The sequence below is a fragment of the Zeus faber genome, assembly GCF_960531495.2.
Source record: "Zeus faber genome assembly, chromosome: 8".
Lineage (NCBI taxonomy): Eukaryota > Metazoa > Chordata > Actinopteri > Zeiformes > Zeidae > Zeus > Zeus faber.
In genome coordinates this window covers 3129965-3156486 of record NC_137195.1, presented here as the reverse complement: position 1 = coordinate 3156486, position 26522 = coordinate 3129965, and the positions used below count along the sequence as shown (strand labels likewise).

General features: G+C 40.7%; 1 protein-coding gene across 1 annotated transcript; it reads right to left on the bottom strand.

Annotated features, from left to right (window-relative positions):
- Positions 1 to 239: 239 nt before the first annotated feature.
- On the bottom strand, positions 240 to 12898 carry rspo1 (R-spondin 1). The gene is made up of 5 exons (XM_080005775.1): positions 12637 to 12898; positions 9813 to 10004; positions 7562 to 7705; positions 5686 to 5895; positions 240 to 923 (listed from the first exon to the last, which is right to left on the bottom strand). The coding sequence occupies exons 1-5, from the start codon at positions 12731 to 12733 to the stop codon at positions 784 to 786; spliced, it is 783 nt and encodes a 260-aa protein (XP_079861901.1). The 5' UTR covers positions 12734 to 12898; the 3' UTR covers positions 240 to 783.
- Positions 12899 to 26522: the final 13624 nt, after the last annotated feature.

Sequence of the window (26522 nt, the reverse complement as noted above, 5' to 3'; positions counted from 1 at the left end):
AACTAAGCTATCAAATTACTGAACTTCTGTCAAACACTGTAGCTGGATTTGAGCTGCGCTGCCACTAATCCCCATCTTCATGGTTTCTTAAGTTTGTTTCATAGAAGATGATCTCTCTCTATCTCTCTCTCTCTCTCTCTCTCTTATATATATATATATATATATATATATATATATATATATATATATATAAAGAGCTTTTCTCCTTTAAAAACCACAGATGTGCTCCAGTGCCTGTGTACATGTTTCATCAACGTCAGGAATAAAAGGTACAGAGACCCCTTATACTGCTAATGTTCTCCACATTTTTTGCAGCAGCTCTGGAGAAAGTCTCTCAGCGAACACAAAAACCAATGAACATAGATTGAGTAAAATCACATTTGCAAAAGTAATACATCATAGAGCAGAACAGATTCAGAAGATCCCTTGATAATTTTCAGGCAGTCAGACCTTGAACGTGTACGATCCTCTCCTGGTTTGATAGATTTTCCTCTTTTGTCATGAACCACATGGATACATATTGCGTCCAATGGGGTTCTGAAGCACAGCGTGTATACTCGGTGGAAGTCCACAAGTCTCTCCCCGTCGTTCCACCAACTCAACATCCTCCTCAAAAACTAAAAGTAAAAAATTGTCTTCATTGCAGCAATCCGCCCGTTCCCTTTGTGCATCTTCTAACGTGCATAGCAGCGTTGGTTTGTCCCTTTGTGGTTTTAAATACTCAGCCTGTTCCTTCCAGGGATGTGTGGTGTTTGGTCCCGGCCGTCGCAGCCGGGGGGAGGGCTAGGTGACAGAGCTGGTGGTGGCGCTTGGGGCCACGGTGGCTCTGTTTTGGCCCCTTCTCCTTTTTCCTCCGCCTTTTCCCTCTCTTCCTTTTTCTTTCGCTCCCCGGCTCGGATCATCCTTTCGTTCCTTCTTCCTACCTGGAATGAGTAGAAAAAAATATGAATGTAACAACATTCCACTGAAGTAGATAAATAGACAGATGGGTAGATAGATGGATATTAAAACAGTTTTACTATAATGACTACTTCCATTATAATACATGATATTTAATCTATGTGGCAGTTCTGCCTGCCACACGCCACCAAGTGGCGTTTTCAGGGCCCTCCGACACAGAGACAGAGATGTTGCAAACGCACGTCATGTCAGAGGCTTTCTCCCTGTGCGTGTGGGAATGGGTGATATACCTGTTGCTCGTTGATTGCTCTGACGAGCAACAGGCATACAGCCACCTCTGATCCCGGGCAAAATGACCTACAGTAGACCCAAGACAGGTGTGGCTGCTTAAACTACACCACCCCCACACCACAATCCAATGTTTACATCTTTGGGTTTCTCTCAGTTCAATACTCAACCGTTTTCCTGGTTAAAAACAGTAGAGAAAACACCTCAAGCTTCTGGACGCAGTGTCATGATAGAAAGTACATGTTTTTTCCAGCAATTAGGAAGGTTACAACTGGAAAAATACTAAAACAACTTAGTTTTAAGTACATTTTTAGCTCTTTGTTATACATTAGTATAATACCCGAGCCACAATACAAGCATTTTTCTGATATGTTGAAACAAACAGTTTCAAACAGTTGGGATAGTAAACATTTTCCACCAATCAACTTTGCCATTACAGTTTAGTGCTCATTGTGTCTGAATGCATATCTCAAAATGGTGTTACAAAGAAGACCTTCATCTATGTTCTCTATATAGGCTCTGTTTCTGTTGCATAAGCACTCTCTTTGCTATGGTAGTGCAGAAATATTACATACAATCTATACAGAGCATGTTTAGAGATCATGTTACACAATTTCCAACTTGGATTCTCGAGGGAACGAAGGGGAACACAAAGTCATTGTGTCAGACCAGAGCTCCTTGTTGTGGTTAAACCTCAAGAGTATGATGGAAAGCAGTGCTGTACCAAAACTCTTAACTAGAATATCCAGAAGAGTCCGCCTTTACAAAGCAATTTTCTTGCCTATATAGAAACAAATTGCTTTAAACGTGAATTCTTGACTCACACATTCCAACAAAGAAAGGCCGTTTCCAAAGTGCTGACTTTGTCACATTAGCAGATGGAGGTACAGTAAGTGCCTTGCTTTACCTCCTCCATACTTTACCCCCTGACTAAAGTGGCCGCCCCTGGCACGGTGAAACGCGATGAAGTCCTGTTTTAACAGTTTTACCCAAACACCATGGGCTGTCGCAGTGTCAGTTTGCATTTGGTCACGTTTTGGTCAAAATGGAGATAGAAAATGCAAACTTGTCAGTCGTATTAAAGACATGGTTACTCCCAATGTTACTCCCTTTTTCAATGTGCTGTAAAAATGACAATGCTTAGTAGTAACGTTAACAGACGTTTAGGTTTAAATAATATTTAAGTAAGTAATATTGAAGACTAATACCTAAGCCTTAAACATAACCGACCCAAAAACCCACCACCAACACCCTCCACCCCACCACCAACACTCTAAAGGCCAACACCCTCCACCCTACCACAAACACCCTCAACCCCATTGCCAAAACCCTCAACCCAACCACCAACACCCTCCACTCCACCGGCAACACCGTCCCCTCCACCGCCAACACCCTCAACCCTATAGCCAACACCCAAAAGCCAGTACCCTCCATCCCCCCACCAACACCCTCAACCCTACAGCCAAAACCCAGTACTCTCCACCCCACCGCCAACACCCTCAACTCTACAGCCAACACCCAAAAGCCAGTACCCTCAACCCCACCGCCAACATCCTCCAACCCACCGCCAACACCCTTCACCCCACCTCCAACAACCTCAACCCCTGAAAGGCAGTACTCTCCACCCTACCACCAACACCCTCAACCCCGCTGCCAGTACCCTCACAATTCTAGAAGACTGTTTCTTGTGAAGTGTCATTGTACAGAACCACTAAAAGTGTGTGTGTGTGTGTGTGTGTGTGTGTGTGTGTGTGTGTGTGTGTGTGTGTGTGTGTGTGTGTGTGTGTGTGTGTGTGTGTGTGTGCGTGCAGCCAGGCTGATGTGAGATATGTGATACTCCTTATCCTTCATCAAGCCAACTCCAACCCAGGGTTTCCTTAACTGTGGTCCGTAACCCCCGTGGGGTCCTTGACAGAGTTTGGACCGTTTAAAATATTTAAAACATATATATTCATATATATATATGTATATTTTTTCGTAAAATACATTGACGACTAAAAATATATACACTCAACCTCACTTATGATGGTGAGGTTTTTTTCAGCAAGTTTTTTATTCAATGTTAATCCACACACAATTTATTACAGGCAGAAGAAATTTCTGCCAAGAAGGCCTTACCATGAAGGAGTTTGGGAACCCTGGCTATAGTCGATGGCTCTGTTCAGCACACAGCTCAGTTTTGCATACATTAACTCAAGTAAACGCCTTCCTATGCAGGAGTGAGATCATTTGGGTTGCATTTTCACAGTGAATCCAGATTGTAACGTGTTCAGTCCAGTCCCTTGTTTAAACCCCAGTAGTGTGTGTTGCCGTCCAACGACACCTCACACATCACACGCTTCCCGTCTCATCTTACAAAGTTTCACTGTTTTCTCCCAAAACAACAGTTTTAAAATCTGGCAGCCGCTGTAGAAAAAAATAGAAAATGGAGCAGTTTATAATATTTCACTGTTAATTATTCTACTCAAAGCAGGATGGAAATTCTGTCAAGGATGCTGTCTGAGTCAGACACCCAAACACACCATTTATTAGCTTAATGTCTACACAGGACAATCTCCTATAATGTCTACGCAGAAATCCTATAAGTTTTTATATACATTATATATACTATATATTTCAGCACTGTTGGGAAGTGTACAATCCTCTAAAGTTTGGGGAAAACAAGTTGTTTTACAATGCACCTAGCACTCGTAAAGAGGTGAAAGCTTGTTTAAATTTGCACAATAATGACAGAAGAAGAATTGGTGTTGGCGTCCAACCTACAACAATTCATTTTCAAATGCATAAACAGAGATTTACAAGTTTTCCACTCTTCATAGCTTATTTCACAAAGTCCAGGCCAATATGTCCAATAAAGTTCTGAAAACTCTACTTTTACCAAATTAGGAATGTCAATGTGGGAGTTTTACTAGAGTTTTGTTTGTCAGGGTATTTGTACTTTTACTGAAGTAAAATTAGTACTTTTTTCCACCACTGCACATTTGCAACATAGTTCAAAATGTCAAGGATTAAATAAAACATTTCTTGTGCAAATTATTATTTCACTAAAGTCGAGGGAACATCACTCTACAAAAACTGTTTCCGCTCAAACTGAATGTTCTTCGTTTTAGGAAAGAATACTGCATAAAACGGAATAAGCACAGCATAAAACGGGCTGTTAAAATGTATTTCCCTGCACGGAGCAAACCTGCCGACCGGCGCTTTGAAGGCACCATGATGGCCAGTGGAAACGTCCCACTCGGGCGAATGTTGAAACAAACAGCTCTGGCCGCTCTGATGAGCGGCCAGTCCCGCTGGGCCGTCATCGCACTGGCAATGGAACGGGCTGCAGTGTTTACAAACTGGGAAGTCGAGAGCATTGGGGTCCGTCATTGAGCCAGGCCAAACCAAACCCAATCAACACGCTGTGGGTCGGAGACAGCTGGCCTTGGCTTGTGAGTCATGACTCCATTGTTTGGTTTAACATATAGACTCCTGGAGTGCGTTTATTGGGCAGGTGGAGGCATACTGCTGAGAAATGTACTTAGTGTCACTTTGTCTGATCTTTGTTTCGTCCGTCAATAAAACCTTATTGTAGAACTCTAAGGTTTATTTTAAGTACTTTTTTGTAAACTGCACTCTGGCCTTTTTATTCTTGAGGCTGACCAGAGGTTTAAGTTCTCTGAGGTTCTGCTGGTAGAGCCTCCTTTTGATGGTACTGTTTGACACATCTGTGCCTACATCCCAGAAAGTGTTCTTTTTCTCTACACTAGTTGTAAAAGGGTCTTTCTTCACCATTTGGCATATCTTTCTGTCATGCACTATATGTTTCTGTCATGCACTACGTTTGCCATTGCTTAGCTCAACAGTCTGTTCTTGCTTCTTAATAATGTCTCAAACAGTTAATTTTGGCCATGCCTTTGATTGCTTTATTTTGGCTTCTCATCTATATGCTGCTTTACTGGCCATGACAGTTCTTTGGTTCTCATGTTGAGGATAAAATAACAATAACAATAACAATAACAGACATCTGCCCAAGAAACAGCTGAGCAGCCATCTGTCCAATGACTTTTGACCCCCTAAAATAGGAGGGCTATGCATAAAAAATATATAAATCCCACTGACATAGATGGAAGTACCCTTTGAGTCTTTGAATCTTAAGAGTCTGAACTTTTATCTCATAGTGATTTTTTCATTGCTTTGGTTTGGAATACAGAGCAAAAGCAACAAATCACTTCACTGTTGATGCCTTCACTGTCCAGTTTCTTATGGTCAACATCAGCACTGCATAAGTTCAACAAGATAATGACTGAAAGGTTCAATGAAGAGTAGAAGGTGGAGGTAGAGTAGACATAGAATAGTAACCCTTTCCTCTCCTCGAGAAACAACAGATATCACTTCCTTTTGGAATAAATTGGATTTTCCAGGAGAGGGATTTGATGTGGATTTTTCATTTGGAGGAATAATTTTGTTTTTGTGACATTTTGTGCCACTGGTATGTGTTTGCATGCACTGTACCTCTCACACACGGGGTCTTCGCCACCGTGCACTTTCTTTTCTCGCTCAGCGGCGTGCACGTGGCCTGGGAGCCCTCTGGGATGGATGCGTGCATGAGGGGCGGGCGCTGCCGGACCTGCGAGCCCTTTCTAAAGCCGCATGTCCGGTTCCTCTTGACGCAAGCACTCCACGGGCTCCAGTCCCCCAGCTCACACTCCACCACGGGCTGCCCTGCGAGGCACCGGAGCAGGGGGAGAACCAGGAGGTGAACAGAGAAAGCATGAACTCGGTGAAGTAGGTGAATACAGTACATTTGATACGTGTGTTTGTGTTTTGACTTAACAAGGCCAAAGCATCTTAAATGGAAAAACAATGACATTTTTACCACTTGTTGGGCAGCAAGTGTAAGTACAGTAAGTGTACTGAGTGTATCACTGGTGAGAATAAAATTCAAATACAAAAATATGAAAATTTAACCAGACATTGGGTCTCATCATGTCACTGTGGTGAAAATGTCAGGGGTAAGAAAAGTATAGAAATGTAGAAAATATGGCAGCACAATAATCTCACAGTTCAATGTCGCTAAATGACCTAAATTAAAAATTAAATTAAAAATGTATTCAGGTCATGTGTTGATACTGGAATATTTGAAGTGAATCAAAAATCTTAAAGATGGTCCAAAAATATAAACTTTATAGTTTTTTAACTATTACCCCTCGCCACAATTGGAAAATGTAGCTCAATGTGGCTTAATTTGTATATCAATAAAAATATTTCCCCGTCTCTTATAACACTTTACTTTGTGTCATATCTAAATCCTATGATCTCCAGTTTCTGATATAGAAATGTTTATGTGCTTTATTGGCCATATTATTATATTTAGCCAATATTAAGCCATATTAAAAACGCTTTTGGCTCATTTTGAGCTTAAATTAATCCATGGAAGAAATATTAATTAGAGTTATATTTTCAATTTCTTTTCATTAATGGTAGTTCCTCACAGTGCCCTACAACTGGGTGAAATTATTTAATATTCACAGCTTCGGGTTGGAGGAGCAGGAGTCGAGTCTGTGCTTCCAGAGCTGACAGTTAATGCACTCTTTGGTTATTTCTGCCAGAAACACTTTCCAGTTCACACAAAAAAAACCACCAAAAAAACCCCTTATTCCTACGCAAGAATACATTTGAGAACATTTGTGATTGAGGAACAGGGTTACAAAATGTGAGAGGAGGAACAGGGCTGGAACCTCAGGAGAACACATTAGCTTCTCTGAGGTTTTTCAAGTGTTAAACAACATTTTTCGAGGATGAGGAACATATCCGAGCTGAGATGAAACATATTTAGCAGCAAAAAATACTTTGTTCCATTAAAATGACACTTTAACACTTAATCCACATTCTATAGTATAGGTAACATACTCAATGTACTTTTTTATAAGTGTACTTACACTATACCGACAGCATATTATTGACTACTATACTAAACTTGTACTTTTAATTAGTACATAAAGTACATAAGAAGAATCAAAGAAATCACACTTGCCTACTCACAAAAAAGTGAAAATTTGTAGAAATATACTTTTATCAGGGGGGATGGTAGCTCAGGAGGTAGAGCTGGTCGTCTAGTAATCCAAAGGTCGCTGGTTCGATCCCAGGCTCCTCCTGCTAGCATGCTGTAGTGTCCTTGAGCAAGACACTTAACCCCTAATTGCTCCTGATGGCTGCGTCCGTCGGTGTTTGAATAATTGTAAGTCGCTTTGGATAAAAGCGTCTGCTAAATGACTAAATGTAATGTAAATGTAATGTTATCACACTTTATACACTAAAAATATATACTTTGAGAATGGAAAATTAAATCAGATTGGGAACTTTGACTTTGGTCTCGGCCAACACTTACCCACGCACTCCGTGGTCCCATTGGCGCTGGTGAGGCCGGGAGGGCAGGTGACGTGACATCTCCCTCTGTGTGAATACAAGCCCTCCTTACATTTTGTGCAAAAATTGCGATTGAAACACGCCTCACAGTTTTCTATTTTACATTCTGAAAGAAACAGAGAGAGAGATCAAAATGAAAGGTTGATTGTAAAAGTTTGTGTTTATTGTGTATTGCCAATTATTTTATTATTTATTTTTGTTTATTTTTAGTGTTTTTAGACAGAAATTATGAAAAAGAAACCTCTCATTCCCTAGAAACGCGTGCATGCCGTGAGCCTCATTCTAGTCATTTAACAAACAAATTCATAATGTAGTTTTACAACATGTCCTGAATCACATCAGAGCAATTTAAAAACTGATCTTTCATTTGAGCAAACAGCTTAATTTCAGAAGTAGAACTGGGACAATGGAAACCAGACACATCAAATCCTTCTGGAAGTTCTCTCATCCTTCTCTATATTCAGACTTTTCATTCTAATCACCACTGACGCTCTGACTGAAAAATGCCATGCCATGTCTAGAGCACGGACTCCTAGAACGTGGAATCCTTCCGAACATTATTTTATTTGAGTTGTATTTGTTGACATGCTGTGAGCTCTGAGCTACCATTATTTCTCAGACCTCAACATCTAAGTGTGACAGCGCTGATGTTCGCAGCTCTAATGGGGGACGAATGCTGACAAATTCTGAGGTAATTTGAGAAGAAACATTTCACCAGAGAAAATTAAAACAATAGAAATTTCACTTTATTAACAGAACTTCAGTTTTGGTTTTTAACGATTTCATTTATGTTCGTCTTCATGGTTTCTCAGTTATGATGAGATGAGAGCTGGAAAGCATTTGCAATAACTAATCCTACGACGTTAGATACAGAGATTCAACAGGTGCCACAGGGAAAGTAAATATGTGGATTTAAATCTTTTTGTTCTAAATAAAGTCCATAATGACTTGCGGCTCATGCTTCCCCCTCATGAGGTTTGTTCAAACTTATGGCTCTTGGAATTTATTGGTGCAGTTGGCAGTAAAAAGTAATGAGACTATTATCTAATCTGACTGTAAACACAAGGGATATAAAAGACAGGAGGACATTTCTGTTAGGAAGTCTGGATTCAAACTTGGGCTCCAGCTAAAACCCTAGCTATTGCACTACTACTAATTTTAAGGCATGTGTGATACGTCATAGTGGTTAGTGTGTTAGTTGTAGAGGAGATTACTGAACACATCTGACAGATAGGACGCGATGGAGTGACAAACAAAACAATTCCTACAAAGGAAGCAATCTGTCTCCTTCTCCTCAAACTAAAATAATCACTGGAAGGTGCTGGTGCTCGACTTCCGAAACTGATCCATAATCTGAGATAGCACAGATCGCGTCATGTTTTGGGCTCCCAGCTACCCATCAGTGTGCCCAAAATGAAGTCAAATTTGAATCCAAATAACTCATTTTTTTCACTCACGGAGACTGTAGAAAGAAAGCACGCTAAACGGCAAAAACATGACGCGGTCCCCGTAAAAGGGAAAACCAAACAAACAGTCTGTGGACTGGACTGAACCCTGCACATTGTAAGCCAAATAACAAAACACAGACATCCTTGCAAAAACAGATAAACAAGAGTGAATTAGAAATGTTTTCATTTGGATTTTCTTACAGTCCACTTTTTTGCCCACAAGTAAAGGGAAACAGACCAAGGACTGAGCTTCTGGCAACCCTGAGCCAAAAACAAGTGAAGGCTGCCTGCAGAGGTGTGTACACTCTGCTAAGGGTGCGTTTAGTCAATACTGAGTGTGGACACCCTTCCAACAGCTGTCCAAACCAACCAAACCCCCCGGACAACCAGTGAAACAAGGTAAAGATAAGTTCCACTGGCATTTGTACTAAAGGCACATCTGTTTGACTAGTTGGTTCTTACAATGTGCTGTGCCAAGATGTTAAGGCTCAAGATTAGTGATCATTCATACTGTTCATTCTAACTATAGAAATACTTGTTCTTGAATTTTGCTATTTCCCTCCTGGTTTCCTACCTCAGTCATTATTTTAACCACGCTCAGTTTACCTCTTTGACATGTCAACAGAAAGGTCAAAGGGGAAACGGAATCATTTTGAAATACCAACAAACAACACTAAATATGTGCTATGTGGGGGGGGTTATGGATTGGTCTTACCACTGCTATTGACCTCAACAATCCCCAAAACCTGGTGTCCCTGAACTCACGGGTGCATCTGTTGGTCTCCGGGTTCCTCATGCCAAAGTATCCCATGGGACAGGAGGCCAGGCACACGCCGATCTGACGGATGTCGTTACGCTCCAGGAAGATGAAGAGCTTGGGCTTACATTTCACACAGCCATTATACTCAGAGCAGCGATCGCATCCCTTGGGACAAGATGGCGGCCCCTCAGTGCTTACTGTGGAGAGGAGAAGTGAGATAGGGGTGCATGGGAGGAGAAAGAAAGTCATTTTTATCAGTTTTAGAGAAAGACAACATGTTGTCATGGCCACCTAAAGCTAACCCCAGACTGCTATAAGGGTAAACTCTTGCATTTTCTCAAAAAGTAGGCTTAAGGTGCAGTGCAACTAAAAACACCAGGCCACTTTTATAAATCTCCCTGGCATCGGTACATGTGGCCTCAAACCTGCTTGCACTTTATCGCCTCGGCTAGCAGAGGTTAATGTTTGCCCTGCAGTCTCACAAGGAACTAGGCCAAACATCTTTGTTTGAACAGTTAGCAATTGTTAGCTTGAAGCCGCCTCTCGGAGGTTCTGTACAGAGCTTTTGGGTTGCACAAACTCTGCTATTTTGTGCAGACCTCACAGAGGAAGGGTTTGACCTCTGGACGAAATCAGAGGTGATGTGGTGACTACAACTGGCAAAGTACGTTTGACAGGAGTCAGAACCAAGGAACCAAGAAGTAAGATCAAATATGGGCAAAGCATAATATCTTTGCTTCTATGTGGAGCCCCAACCCAGAAATGAGAAAGTAGCCCAGAGAACCACCACAGATCCACCGCTGCCTCAGCTTGACTATTACGTAAGTCCCAATTTCCCAAAATTCACAAACTCGAGGTGTGCACATTTCAGACATAAAACTGCAGTCATTGTTTGATTTGTAGTCTGTGTGGTATAAGCTGACTCTTCCAGAGGTTTGTTTTCTAGAGTATCGAGGCTGTTCTCCAAGTCTTGAAGCTTGGAAAACAGCCTGAGATTATCAGCAGAGACTTGCACGGAGCTGATCCATTATTTCTACTGAAATGTGTTGTTGGTGTCAATAGAATGTAATGAATGAGATGTCTCATATAATGAAATGTCATATTTTTTGTCTTAATTTTTCTTCATTAAATCCAACAAAGAATCTGCAAATCAAATTGCTCTTTATTGTATGACTTTTTCTACATGGCCTTTATTTACTGATATGATCTCTTGTTTAGAGCCCCTAGTTTAAGGAGAATTTCTACCCCCAGGCTGCTGCTGAACCCCCAATAAGCTACATCTATGTTTACATTTAAATTTCACTTAATTTCATTCTGCTTACTTTCCCCAATTTTGTAAAAAATATACATCTTACTTTACTTTATTGGATTCAATTTCACCAGGTGCTTTAGTCACTTAAACTTATTTTTTTTCTATTTATCTGGACTGTCGAGAATGTGACAAAAACTAAGCGTTTCAGTGCTAACACAACACTTGATGTAATACTACACACCGAGAAATGGAACTTTAAAGCTTTGAAACTAATGCGGCCGGTATCAGACCACCTCTCTCTCTCCCTCTCTCTCTCTCCCTCTCCCTCCCTCTCTCTCTCTCTCTCTCCCTCTCTCTCCCTCCCTCTCTCTCTCTCTCTCTCTCTCTCTCTCTCTCTCTCTCTCTCTCTCTCTCTCTCTCTCTCTCTCTCTCTCTCTCTCTCTCTCTCTCTCTCTCTCTCTCTCTCTCTCTCTCTCTCTCTCTCCTTGTGTCCTTAGTCGTAGGCTCTGATGTCGCTCCACACAGTGGAGGCTGTGTGGCTATTTGACATTGTGACCACTGGCTAGCGCAATAACTGAGATACTTCACGCAGTCTGAAGCGTAAGGAGCAGCGATGTGACTCTGGTCCCTGGAGGAGACAGTTTCACTCCCAACCCCACATTCCATCCCTGCATTTATTCTCCATTCCATGCATCAGTGGATGAAGACCCACAAGGGAGGAAGGATATTCAAAAATGCAATTCAAGTAATTGAAATTTACCCCTAACATCTACTTCTGGTGGGGGCAAAGCCTGTTAACCATAATTCACTAGATGGCGCTCATGCATGTTCTACACAAACCTGGACTGCCTCTGCCCTCACGACAGAAATAAAAGACAAAGCTTGAGTACTGGATAGATATTAATCATTTTATGATGCACAACTGGACTCTTACACTTAGCTGAAGTTAAGGTTGAAGCTGAAGTATAGTGGAAGATGGTGCTTCACTGAAGTAGAGACCAAGCTGGTATTACTTTTAAAGCTCTCTGTATATAGAGGGAATCTTCAAAACAAGCAGCTACACCAGTCACCCCGATTCTGAGGCCATGGTTGCACAGCAAGTGAGCGTCATGTCCATGGGTGCATGGGGTCAGAAAAATGCTTCCAACAACACAGGCAACGCGGTCCAAGAAAGAGCTAAGAGCAGTCAGGTATCCGTTCCAGTCTGTGCCCACACAGCCAGACGTAGAAAGAGTTGGAGCTCAGAGAGTGAATCCATTGAAAATCCTCCTATAAACATTCCTAATACCCACAAGAGCTTAACATAAACTGAGAGAGACATAATCATAAAAACAGAAAGAAATGTGCGCCATTCAGGGAGAACAGTAAAACTACCATAACCCCTCTTGGCAAGACGTAAAACAATAATAACAAGATAAACAGGATGCTATCTTTACTGTGCATCTTAAATATTTAAAGATGTTCACCGCATTGACTTAGACCACAGAAACCGAAAGCAGTGGGACTGAAGAGGAAGAAAGAGACTTTTAAAAGAAAGTGAAAGCAATAAGGAAAAAAATACTTTCTGGTGTACTCACTTCGTCTCTGTCTCCTGGCCCCGGAGAGCTTGAGAACGTGGCTGTGACCCATGGAGCTGAGGAAGACCATTGCCAGCACCACCAGTCCCAGCTGCATAGTCCTTGCTACCTTCTCCCCCTGCAGCCAGAGAGACGGGGTGTGCTCACCCTTACAGTCCACAGCAGGTGAATCCCACTGGCGATCCAAGAAGATCCTCACTGCTGCTCCTGCCGGGTCGTCTGAGAATATCTTCCACCTCTTTCTCTCAGCCTTATCACTATGTTCACTGGCTCCTGTTTCTGCTACTCCGTGGTGCAAAGGGTGAGACTGTCACTGTCGGTCCGGAGGAGCCCCAAGCCATTACGCCGGCGGCAGCAGCAGCAGAAGGATGAGATGGAGCAGAGCTGAGGAGGTTGAGGAGGTCTTCGCGAAGGATCAACGGCACGATGGAAAGGGAGGTGGAACGGAGGACAAAGAAGATGCCAGTGATGCACTTCTGGCAGTTCAACCCATTAATCTTCTGGCTCTCCAGCCCAGTAGCTGGGAGCTTAGGACCGGGCCAGCGGCGGACAGGGTATGGTGTGAGGGAGAAAGCAGCTAAAGCCCTGCAGCATGGGTCTTATTAAAGATGCTCCGAGGAGGTAGAGGGCAGAGCAGAACAAATGCCTGATGAGACGTGGTGCTCCTTTCCTTTGCGTGACAGCGTGCACGACTGTGCCAGGATCTGCTGAGGAGAGAAGGAGGGAAGTGGGGAAGAAAAGGAGGAGGAGGAGGAGAGGCCAAGGACTTTAGAGCTGGGAGAGAAGAGGAGAGGAGGGTGGGGGCAATAGGTCATGAAAACAAATAAGACATGCACAGTGAACATAATATCATTAATTTAGCGTGACGATAGTGTAGTCACATCTTGGCAGCAGCCAATATCAAAAACAGATTGTTCAGTGGAGATGAAACCAATAATCAATGGTAGTTATTAAAATAAATTATAGAAATGTATAGAAACACAAATTATTTTATGTAAAAAAAAAAAACTCAAAATGCCTAGAAGTACTTTTTAGATTACAGCTTTCCACCTTAATTTCCCCAAAGAACTGTGGGGTCTGTTTATTCTATTCTTATGCAAAGTGATGAAAGTGCAATGGGGCGAAATTTCCCTCTTGGGGAAATTCAAAACACACTTCAGCTTAAGGGCCTTGTCGTATTTGGTGTTTAGATCTTGTGAGATAATGTCAAGGCCTGGATTTATAACTGTTGTGTGAGGAGGACATGCAGTACATGTTGGGATCTTGGCATCACATGGGGCTCCCCTGTGGTTGGAGACAGAACAAACAGCGCCATATTAGGGTGCTGAGCCTGTTGTGTTGCAGATCAGAATCACTCAAGACAATGTCGCTCGCTACATCCAAACATTCCAACAGGCGACAGTATGTTCTTTGCTTAAGTAAGGGCTCGAGGCGGAGAAAATAATATCTAACCGTGGTTCTTTGTGACAGCTCGTCTGCAAAGGGCCTTGACCCCGCACTCCAAATAATCCTTCGAGAAATTCCAGATGAACCAAAAACAAGAAGACTGTAGATGTCAGAAACGCGCTGCCAGGAATCACATCACATCAAAATGAACAAAATTCAAAGTGAAATACGTGAAATTATCTCAGTTTCATCTCCCAGGAAGAGTTATCATGAACTCAGAGTCTGCAAGTGATTGGGAATTATTGTGAAACTCTACTGGCAGAAGCCAAAATGCTGTTTGTTTAAATATTCACCATCAAAAACATTAGTTGATGGTGTGATGGCGGTTTTCACTTTATTCTATAAGTCAGTAACCCTTTTCCATACTTTTTACTCTGTATTGAAGAAAAAGTGTCAGTCATCAAATCAACTTGTTTTATTGGCATACAACTTTTTTCTTTCTCTTTTTTATAAGGATAAAATTACCTAATGGCGCCCTCATAATGAGTTATGATACTTTCAATACCTCTTGGCTTAAGAAGGAGACATAAATGTGGAACAGCTACTTGTTAGTTACTTGAGGGAATGAGGCAGGACACATCAGGGCCCTGGACCAGTCCAACCCCAGCCTCACAGTCAGGACTGAGTGGATCAAGATGTCTGTACAGCTCTTCATGGAACTCAGACACTTTGCAACCTGTCAGAAATTCCACTATCTGCTCTTCCATCTCACAGATTAGAGAAAGAAACTTTCTGTGGTTTAACTGACTAATAGCGGAGGTGGAGAACAGTTAGGGCGAGCCAGGCCTTTTGATGGCTGAACTTGCTTCACCTAACGTCATCCAAACTGGGTCACAAGCGGCTAAAACATCCATCTTTATGCCCTGTGACCTAGAACACACTGGGGGGATTATAGCTCTCAGTTGGCCTAGAGGAGGCTTGGGATCCTCCAGACAGCCGGCCTCGGCTGCTGAGTTAAAGCCTGTGCAGGCTCAAGCAGGTTCATTTCTTATTCACGGTGGATTTTGGTGTGTGGTTTGTGTGCAAACTAGAATGAAACAGCTTGTTGATAAAGTATATTGTAGCTTCAGACTCCCAATAGCATATTGTAAAGTCTTGTATGGTCTGACCCCTTGGCCCGACTGCCACCATGACCCTGAACTGGGTGGATTGAAAATGTGAGGGCGGATAGATGGACAATTGGTACCTACTCCTCTTTTTGTCCAATATAGTACCTATTCATGTCTAATTATGAGTCACTCACACCAATCAGGCCACTTTGGCATGTTTTCAACTTAAAGATGTGGACAAATTTGTTGGTACCCTTACAGCTCATTGAAACAATGATTCATTCCTCCTGAAAAGTTATGAAATTAAAAGCAATGTTCTCATGTATACCTGCATGCCAATGGTATGTGATAGAGTAAAGCAAAGAAACTCTGAAAAGAGATCAATTATTTTCTAAAATGGCCTGGACAGCTTTGTCGGTACCCCTTGGAAAAGATTATAATTTATTGGATCATAGTGATATTTCAAACTAACTGTTTTCTTGAATTGGTATCACACATGTCTTAAATCTGATAATCAGTCATTCAGCATATTTAAATGGAGAAAAGTAGTCACTCTGCTGTTTGGTATCACCGTGTGCACCACACTGAACACGACCAAAGAAAGCAAAGCAGAGAGTTGTCTGAGGAGATCAGGAAGAAAATGATAGACAAGCATGTTAAAGGTAAAGGCTCTAAGAGCATCTCCAAGCAGCTTGATGTTCCTGTGACTACAGTTGTAAACATTATTAAGAAGTTTAAAGACCATGGGACTGTAGCCAACCTCGCTGGACGCGGCCGCAAGAGGAAAATCGACCCCAGGTTGAACAGAAGGATAGTGCGAATGGTAGAAAAAGAGCCAAGGACAACTTCCAAAGAGGTACAAGCTGAACTCCAAGGTCAAGGTACATCAGTGACTGATCGCACCATCTGTCGCCTTTTGAGTGACAGTGGGCTCCATGGAAGAAGACCCAGGAGGACTCCACTTTGGAAAGAAAAACATAAAAAAGCCAGAATGGAATTTGCTAAAATGCAAATTGACAGGCCACAATGCTTCTGGGAGAATGTCCTTTGGACAGACGAAAAAATTAGGCTTTCAAAGAAAAGAATACCATACCTACTGTGAAACGTGGAGGAGGCTCGGTTGTGTTTTGGGGCTACTTTGCTGCGTTTGGCACGGGTGCCTTGAATCAATGCAGGGCACAAGGAAATCTCAAGACTATCCAGGCATTCTGGAGCGAAACGTACTGCCTCAACAGGATAATGACCCAAAACACACAGCTAAAAGCACCAAGAGTGGATAAGAACAAAACATTGGACTATTCTGAAGTGACCTTCTATGAGTCCTGATCTGAATCCTATCAAACATCTATGGAAAGAGCTGAAACATGCAGTCTGGAGAAGGCACCGTTCAAACCTGAGACAGCTGGAGCAGTTTTCTCAGGATGAGTGGGCCAAATTACCTGTTGACAGATGCAGAAATCTCATTGAGAGCTTCAGAAATGGCTTGGTTGCAGTGATTGCCTCTAAAGGTTGTGCAACAAAATATTAGTTTCAGGGTCCCATCATTTTTGTCCATGCGATTTTCATTTGTTTTATTAAGTAAAATATTCTGTTGAATCAAAAATCAAAAGCAAAGTCTGAATTCTATTAGGTATGGAATAAACAATGATGGATACCAATTACTTTTGTGAGTTTCAAGTTATTTCAGAGAAAATTGTGGGTTATTTTTTCGTCCAAGGGTACCAACAAATTTGTCCACGTCTGTCTATTTGTCCGCTCGCTCGTCCATTAAAACTGCCACGTGCATCGTGTTTCTTTCCTTGCCGTCGGCCCCAGTCGGCAGAGGCCAGCGGAACTAAGACCCGCTCATCAAATAGTCAGGATATTAAATTGCCTGCTTTGTAAGTCCTAAGTTTTAATGTGTGAATTATTAATGCATTGAAAGGGAGCTACCACACTGGGAGTTTACTGAACCTGAGAAGGTGCCACAAGCCAGAGCTGCAGGTCACAGACGTAACCCGCCAGTGAACCTTGTACCTTATTTTATGAAGCTAAAATAAAAGTAGGACTACAACGATAAACAAACAAGAGCTCTGGAATAATGTGTTCAATGCACTTAAATGCCTCCGAGGTCTGTAAGGAGAAGGCAATAGTGGTAAAAGCAAAAAATAAAGACAATAAAAAACTGCCAACAGACAAACCACTCAGTGATAAAGTAGACAGTGGATATCTCCTTTTGTCCATTTTATTGTTAAAAAAGTGCAATATTCCCCAAAGCCCTTAAAATATGTGTTTTTTTTCCTACTGGAGGAAAAGACCTTGATATTGGAGCCAACGTTGGCTGTTGTTGTGATTCTTGCGGCATCACACTAACCTCCAAATCCTCTTGTTTTCGTAATAGAATTACTGTTAATTGGAGTCTGCCACATGGACAACACAAGTGGGATTGGCTGCACATTAGATGCTTTAACTTTGGTATGTTTTCCATCCTGGATTCTGAAGTAGAGGCGAGCCGCGACAGAGGCTGCTGTTGGATTTTTTCACGCAGCAAACAGCCGATTTCTTCCGATTTCAATGCACTCACTTATCTCTACATCACAGCTTTTAGCACAAAGGGGGCTTCACAGTTATTATCTCTAGGTGGCCAAGAAACAGAAAATCTGAAAAGAGGGGGTTAGAGAGAGGAAAACAAGCAAGTAGATAGATAGACGGACTTACACCACTGACAGAAGAGAGAGAGAGAGAGAGAGACCTTTACTACAGACAGACGGGCAGACAGACAGATGGACAGACCTACACTACAGACACACAGAGATAGATAGATAGATAGATAGATAGATAGATAGATAGATAGATAGATAGATAGATAGATAGATAGATAGATAGAAAGATAGATAGATAGATAGATAGATAGATAGATAGATAGATAGATAGATAGATAGATAGATAGATAGATAGATAGATAGATAGATAGAAAGATAGATAGATAGATAGATAGAAAGATAGATAGATAGATAGATAGATAGATAGATAGATAGATAGATAGATAGATAGATAGATAGATAGATAGATAGATAGATAGATAGAAAGATAGATAGATAGATAGATAGAAAGATAGATAGATAGATAGATAGATAGATAGATAGATAGATAGATAGATAGATAGATAGATAGATAGATAGATAGATAGATAGATAGATAGATAGATAGATGGATGGATATATAGAGGGATCCCTTGGGGGGTATATCTGTTATAAAGCAGTAGAAGTTGACAGAACAGTCCACGTCGAAATTGAGATAAAAATTAAATAAAATATATGTACACATATAAAGAGAAGTTAACAGTTGTATGGAACCAGAAGACAGTCAGTAATTCACCCTCTTTTCTTAATAGTACATGAGGGCCTGAATGAACCAAAATGCCATAATTTAATACTTTAATTTATAACACAGTATATTGTGCTTTTGGAATAAACTCCCTGGAACTCACAGAAATGCTGTGGAAGAGAGTAAAATGAAACATTTTCTGGGGATGAAAAGCAAAATTATTTAAAACCACTAAGGATGAACCCGGCACTAGCTGGAGTTCAGGTCTGAAAAGAAACCCCAGAAATCTGAGACCTTTTCTGAACCCTTTTCATCCAATCCTCTCTTTGAAATGAGAAGAAGCATCTCTAAGATAACGTAAAGTAAAACTAAGTAATATCCTGTGTGTGTGAATTATTTGGATATTCCTGCATAAAAATAATAATAATTACAACAATAATGTAATAATAATAATTACAACATTTTAATAATAATCATTATAAACAAGATATCTTTGCTGTTGAAATATAGTAAGTCCTAAAATATTACCTCAAAGGCCTCTAAATGATTGTATCATTATTATTATTATTATTATTATTATTATTATTATTATTATTATTATTATTATTATTATTAATAATAATAATAATAATAAGTATAATAATAACAATAATAATAACAATAATAATAATAACATTAAGTAGGTAGAATATCAGAATGACCCCCCCTGTAACTACAATAGTTGTTTTTTTATATCTTTGCTCTTGAAATATCAAATAAGTAGATATCAAGTGATAAGTAATACAAATAATAATAAAAAAAATAATAATAATTCATAATAAATACTAATAATAATATAATAATAATAATAACATAATAATAACATAATAATAACTTTAAGTAGGTAGAATATCAGAATGAACCCACCTGTAACTACAAGCCTAGGTCGACGTCCTCCAGTCTTGTGGTCAGGACTCAAAAATCTGCTTTTTTTTATAAGAGAGAAGCCTCCTCCCTCCTGCTCCACGTGCTTTACATGAGACGCTCTTTCTGCCTCATTATTATTATTATTATTATTAAAGAAGAAAGATCAACATAGAGATATGAATAAACCCGGTTCTGCGGCAGGTTCATGCCAATGTGCAGCGTCCCGCTGCGTGAGTGCCGCTCCCGAGGAGCCGCTCGGGAGCTTTATTCGGTTGTTCGCAGGAAGCTGCGGCAGCTCCCACCGAGCGCCGCGTTGCGTCAAACCCGCACTGGCGTTTGCGTCCGAGTCGCAGCCGACTTTGACTTGGACTCCCTCCGACCCGCCCACACACACACACACACATTTCATCCCAACAGTCCTTGATGGTTTGTCCTGAGACTTAAACGTTTCATTTCACCACTTTTTTCTTTTTTAATTATTATAATTTTTTATTTCTTTGTTGGTTGAATATTAAAGGGTAGGTTCTTGATTTTCATCATTTGTAACTGTTCATTCATTCAGTCTGGTTTTATTTGGTTTGTGTCATTGTTTTTTCTTCCCTTTTGGCTTTCAGCAGAATTTTCATCACTCTTCTTTTTATTGCTTTATTTCCTGAAACGATCCCTCAGCCTGACGCCCGCTGGGAATGAGTCTCACTCTATCATGTTGCAATACTCACGGTCTCATTTGGGATTTGCAATTCAAAGTTAAAAGGCACCGTAGAACTGTTCACAGCACAACGTCGCTGAACGCTTTACTCGGAGAAACGTAGCCCTCTGCTGCAGCTTCTCACCGGACCTGGAGCCAGTCCAATGGGACGAACAATTAAGACGTTATAAAACAAAGTCAAATCTCCTTTTCGAAACCGTGAAAATGACATGATTCCACGTGTCTTTGGGTATTTACATATTTTGAACAATATCAGATTTTATTTAGAATTTGTTTTTTGCTAATGCCCCCATGCAGCCCAGTGTGTAACGTTGGCTCCAGCAGGTTCCCAGTAGGAAGCAGCACAACTTTCTGTGTCTACTCTTGTTGGCTGGAGCCAAAACAGCTGATTTTTTGGAAGTGAAAGAGATCAATTAACCCCTGAGAAACCTTACAAAATGCAACCATTTTATTCAATATTACATGTAAAGACTGACTGTATCGTGGGTTTCCTGTTTTCAAAATTGAGAATTCATGTTGTTTTTGGGCTTAAACATTTGTCGCATTGAACTACATTGAAGCACAGTAAGATGGTGGACTCCTACAGGTTCCTGGCAGAGGAAGTGGAGATGGTGGACTCCTACAGGTTCCTGAGGGAGGAGTTGGAGATGGTGGACTGAAGATGCCAACAGGCTCAACAAGCTGGAGAGGAAAGCCAGCTCCGTTCTTTGGCTTGCTCTGGGCAGCGTAGAGGTAGTGGCAGAGCAGAGGACGTCGATACCAACCCCATCCTGGAGAGTCCCTCCACGGTGGACAGTGGAGCATTTCCGGCATTGCTTCCCGATCAGGAGGTAAGAGCCATGAACAATGAAAGGGTAGTCCAAGTCTGGCAATCAATGCCCCATTTCAGGGAAATAGTTGCTCCAGAACCCTGAACATCCCCTTTCCACTTCAGTGAAATATTTTATGTCTTTCCAGTTATAATTATATGTTATTATTAGTGCTTCTACCATTACTACTACTTCTACCACTATTACTATCATTACTACTATTATCCCTATTATTATCATCGCCATTTTCAGGACTGCTGTTGTGATGCCACATTTCCTGTAATGCTGTCATACTGTATTACTGTAATACTGTAATTCTATCTCATCAGATTGTACATATATTTACTTATACAATGTGGCTATACGCATATATCTTTTAAGAACACAGCAGTTTTCGGAGCCACTCCTGGCCGATAAAAAGCGCTGTAGAGACCATTCCAGACACCGACACTCGCTGACGACATATAAGCAACTTGTCGGGGAATTCTAAGTGATTTGCGCCATTCTCACGTGATAAATTACAGCAGTATTAACCCGGTGAGATTACGCCGACTGGGCCCGTAATCCCAGAGCACGGTGAGGAGGAGCTGGGTTTATCGTTAGCCTCGCTGCGGCCCAGCGCTAAATGGAAGCGCCACACTTCAGCTCGCCTGCCAAGAGGCTCCCCAGGAGAGCCCTAAAACCCGGGCCAGACAGTCTCTTTGTGTCAGGAAGAAGATGCTTATGCATGCAAATATTGCGAAATAGACTTTGTTGAAGTTGTAATTTCTGCCACAGTCTGGAAGCCAGGGGTAGTTGAGGGCAATGCAATAGCTCAAGGAGTTGACTGCAAAGTGGGCAGTTTGGCAAAAAGCACAGGATTAATGACGCCCAATGATAGGTTTACGATTCTGAATAAAACACACAGGCATCTTCTTCAGATCCTTCACACTAAAGGGGGAAAGTGGTAGCGCTCTCACAAAAGTAACAAATGGAAGGTTAGAATGAAATACGAAATAAAAATAAAATCTATTGTTTGGCAACTCTAGCCATATAGAGACATCTCTGCACACAGGCGGACTAAGGGGAAGATTCTCTATTGATCCGTTGTTGTGGCTCATTCCTGTGTTTTTGTATTCCTATCTAAAACACACGCCATGTCAAACAGCGTCGGCATCAGCCAGACTGATCAGAGTGATCTGAGCTGCACTACAGCACAGAGATGAGCTCCCAGTCGAGATTTCTGTCTGAAGATAACAAAGAATGAAAGGTGCACTCATAACTATGGATGTAGTCATGTCAACAAACGATGAATCGTGGCTAAAATTAGTTATTTCTGATTTAAAATGGATTTCAATTTTCAAGCATGGATTTGGTGCAAATACAAAGAACTGAATGTGAAATACCTACATGGATTTACTGAATAAATTGAGTTTGTTTCAGAAGACTGAAGTTCAGCCAGAACGTGGAGAACTTGGAAGGTTTATTTAGTTTTATTTGCTTTATTGGCGTCTTTTTTCCAAGAGACTCCAGAAAACCTGACTTTTCGCCACAACCAAAGATCTGACCCTGAAGATCTGAAGTCTAATTGTTGTCAAAAGATTCATATTTTATGGATGTCTGAGGTGATGATGTTTCAGTTTGTGTGTTTTGGTAGAGGATCCACACAAAGCAAACATTTAAGTGGTAATCCATCAGATTGTCTGTGTCGGGTGGATTTCAGTACATTTCCCAGAATTCCATTCAAAACTTAAAAAACAGATCATAAAAACAAAAAGACCCAGTTGAGGTCATACAACAAAATGTTAAAAACTGACAATTTATTCATGCAAGACAAGTTCAAGTAGTAGATCAGACAGGCACAAGAGATATCAAATAAACCTTTTTTTTTGTAATTTGTTTTTCTTGGTCACTTGAGGTTAATGAAATTCATCACAAAGGCGGACCCTGCCACCAACAATGGGGAAAAAAGCATTTAGAGGAGCCCATGCAGAACGCAACACCTTGAACGTCTGCTTCTCGTAAAATACCAGCTAAGTATCAAATATTGGATTGTATTTTTTAACAAAGTAATCGTTGCGTGCGACTAACTTTGCTCTTAAATAAGGAAAGTATTATTTCAGCCCTGGCTGGTTAGTTTCCCTGCGCTTGGGTAATACTTGGTGTTTTTGTCAAAGGCAAGGCAGCACGTTTCATAAACAAGAGAAATTCAAAGTGCTTTACATGAGAATAGAATCCATTAATATCAAAGCAACGAGGAATAAACAGAAATAAAAGGCTCAAAACAGAAAAAGACACTTCACAGAGACAACACAGTTTCAAATTAAAAACAGGCCTCCACACTAAAACACGGCGGGACTCAAACCTAAATCCACTTCGGTGGTTGGGACTCTAACCAAGCCTACACCGTTAAACATGCTGCACCAAAAAAAAAAATGAATTGGGGTTATTGGATCAACTTAAGAATAATTTTGTCAGTTTTCCAGATGATCCAGTGACTTGTATACGTTTATGACACTGTGGTTTCCTCTCTCCTGGCTGCAGATCTTCTGCCCAGTCATCTGTGCAGGAATCCCCGTGACCCCGTGTCATCGCGTCCACGGCTCGGTTCGGTCCCTCGCTTTGGATTTCACGGCTGTGGTGCTGATGGAGCCGGATCGGCCATCAGCCGCCGTGGGCTGCGCCCGGCCCGAGCGACCCGCCCGGCGGCGCACACTGGTTTCACTGCAGAGATCTGCAATTAAAAATGTTGGTGTCTGTTGTTTGGTTTCTCCGGGATCTGGAAGGGCCACGACGGACGAGTGTCAGGAGCGAAGCGCTGACGTCTGCACTTTTCATTGGATGGATTTGGAGGAAAGTTCTGCAATAATAATTATTACTGTGAGTTGTGATTCTGATAAACCATGGCTGTATAGGGAGGATGAACGGGTGGAGGGATGGAAATCCAAACAGATGGATGAATGGCTAGACAAACGGATGGATGGATAGATGGATGGATGATAGACGGAAATACAAATGGATGGATGAATAAATTTGAACTTGAATAGATAGACTGGATGGATGGATGGAATTACAAACGGACGGATGGATGGATGGAAATACAGACGGGTGGATGGATAGATAAACAAATGGATGGATGTTATACCATTACAATTGACCAAACTACCAATTCTTTTTTTGAGGTGTTGGATCTCTGCCTTCCTTTGTCATCGCTGTCGACTGAATCGATTGATAATTGATAACTACTGATCATCTGTCTGAGGGGGGAACATATTCATCAATAACAACTGTGTCATTTCATATAACGTCATTTATGACTGAGTTTTACGATCTGTTATTGCCGTTGGAAGCCTCTTTGGTCCTAATGGGAGCATAATAATTACAATAATAACGGCCTTGTTATTTTATAAACATTCTTACAGACTAATGATTAATCTGGAGGAAATAAAAATATATTTCTTAGGTTCGATGTCGCAACCTTTTGCAGGGAAAATCCACAGATCGAGTCTACAGAGGTGACGCAATGCTGACCCTTCAACGGCAGCGTTTATATTGAGGGCGCTGGTTGACCGCGCCCTCCTGTCAGGGCAACTGAGGATATATATGGCCAGCACAAGAATGTTATGGGAAGCCTTTCTTTTGAACACGTTCCCGCTAAAGATTGATCGCACTGGAAACAACGTGCCCAGAACCCAGCGCCGCTGCCAACATGTGGTCGCCATATTGGTTCTGCAACGAACTGAAGTAATACCACCAATTACACCTTGTTTTCATGCACGTCAGACATCATCGTCCCACCAGAGAGGTGCTGCGACACCTTCTCTCTTTCTTTTTGTTGATTTGTGTTATTGTCCTGTTGATTTCACAGGTGGAAAATTCCAGCTTCAGAAAGTCAGAATGAGTTTATTCCCTCAGGTGCATATACATATGAGGAGTTTGTCGTGGGGCGTTACTACAGACGATTAGCATATTAAAAAGCATAACAGACAAATTTTTAAATAAAATAATAAAATATCATAGAATAAAAAAGTAAAGTAAAGATCAAATAAAAATAATAATTGCCAAATTACAGAAAATGCCAAATAATACAAAATAGAAATGATCAAATATATAAAAAAATATACAAATGCAAAGTTACTGGTATGGGTATATAGGGTATAAACTATAATTCTCAAGTGAGAACCTCTGGCTCGACGCTAATTGAAAATGGAATTTTGAAGTGGAATTTTACTTTCTGAAAACCTGCAGGATTTTCTACCTCAGGTTGATTTTATTTACAGTTATACCGCTGCTGTTATCAACTGAAGTGGTACAAAAGCAGATTATAATGTCCTAACCTTGAACAAATTAGGTCTGATCTTTTAAAAGCGATCACGGTAAAACCATGTACTTATTGTGCATAATATCCGGGGGCGTTGCAATGACATTTCACTACATATATGTATGTTCGTATGTATATGTATGTGATAAATAAACATCTTGAATTGGAATAAACTTCTATTTGGTGCCTAAAAAAGAATAAATCTCCCTATTTTTATACGGTCTTTTATTTTATCTTATACATTTATTCTAAAAAGCCTCTCCATTTTCTGATTCTTCTCCAGATACTCTGACCAATTTCATGTGTTCTTCCCAGACAATTTGAACCAGGTGAGCTTGAGGGCTCAAACTCGAAAAAGTCTGAAGGGAAAGATCTCGGAGCAAACGAATCTAATTTACTGAAAACAAGCGACTATAAATACCTTGCTGGCCAAACCTTATACTTTAGAGGGCCAAACCTGAGGCCTGAATCTAAGCGCTGAAGCCAAGGCCTAAACCTGAACTCCAAACCTAAGGCCTAACCCTAAGAGCTAAAGCTGAGGCCTAAACCTGAAGCCCATAAGGCCGAGACCCGAGGCCCAGGCCTGAGGCCTAAACTTGAGGTCCAAAGCTTAGGCCTAAACCTGCCTTTACCTGAGTTCTACACCTGTTCTACAACAGAGGTCCATTGGCCCATTGTACGTAAAATAAAAAAATGGTATAAACTAGCTTTTTCTGTATTTTTCTGCATTATTTTATTTATTTTTTATTATTTCGATTTTTCAAAATGTATGTTTTAACCTCAAAAATGTTTATTTTATGCTGTTTTTGGATTTCAATGGAAATGCACCAAACCATAGAGGATGACCAAAATAGCGAGTACGTTATACATATGGCAAGAAATGTCAAATTAAACTTTTATTTGCTCCATCAAGCAAAAAATACATAAAACCACATTATTATTATGAATAATATTATTTGTTATTATTATTATTATTATTATTATTATTATTATTATTATTATTATTATTATCATCATTATTAATAATAACAACACTATACTATTATTAATGATAATAATAATAATAATAATAATAATAATAATAATAATAATAATAATAATAAGATGATGGTGATTATCATTATCTTCACTCGTCACTACAATATAACAATAAATTAAAAATCTAGGAATCTAGAAATAATAAAATCTGGATTAACATCAAATCCTACTCCAGGATATTCCACAAGTTGCTTGTACTACTTACTTGATGTGTTTTCTGCTGAAGGAGAAATGTCAATGTGGTTCTTTCATCTTGAATCTTTAGTTCAGTTAAGGCTCAGAATAGATCAGAATCCTCCTTCCAGACACCTCAGAGGTATTTT

Coding starts and splice junctions, on each gene's coding strand:
- rspo1 (XM_080005775.1), bottom strand. CDS start 12,733: ATGCAGCTGGGACTGGTGGTGCTGGCAATGGTCTTCCTCAGCTCCATG. Junction 7,706..9,812: donor GGAGACCAACAGATGCACCC/GTGAGTTCAGGG, acceptor TGTTTCTTTCAG/AATGTAAAATAGAAAACTGT. Junction 924..5,685: donor GAAGACCCCGTGTGTGAGAG/GTACAGTGCATG, acceptor TACTCATTCCAG/GTAGGAAGAAGGAACGAAAG.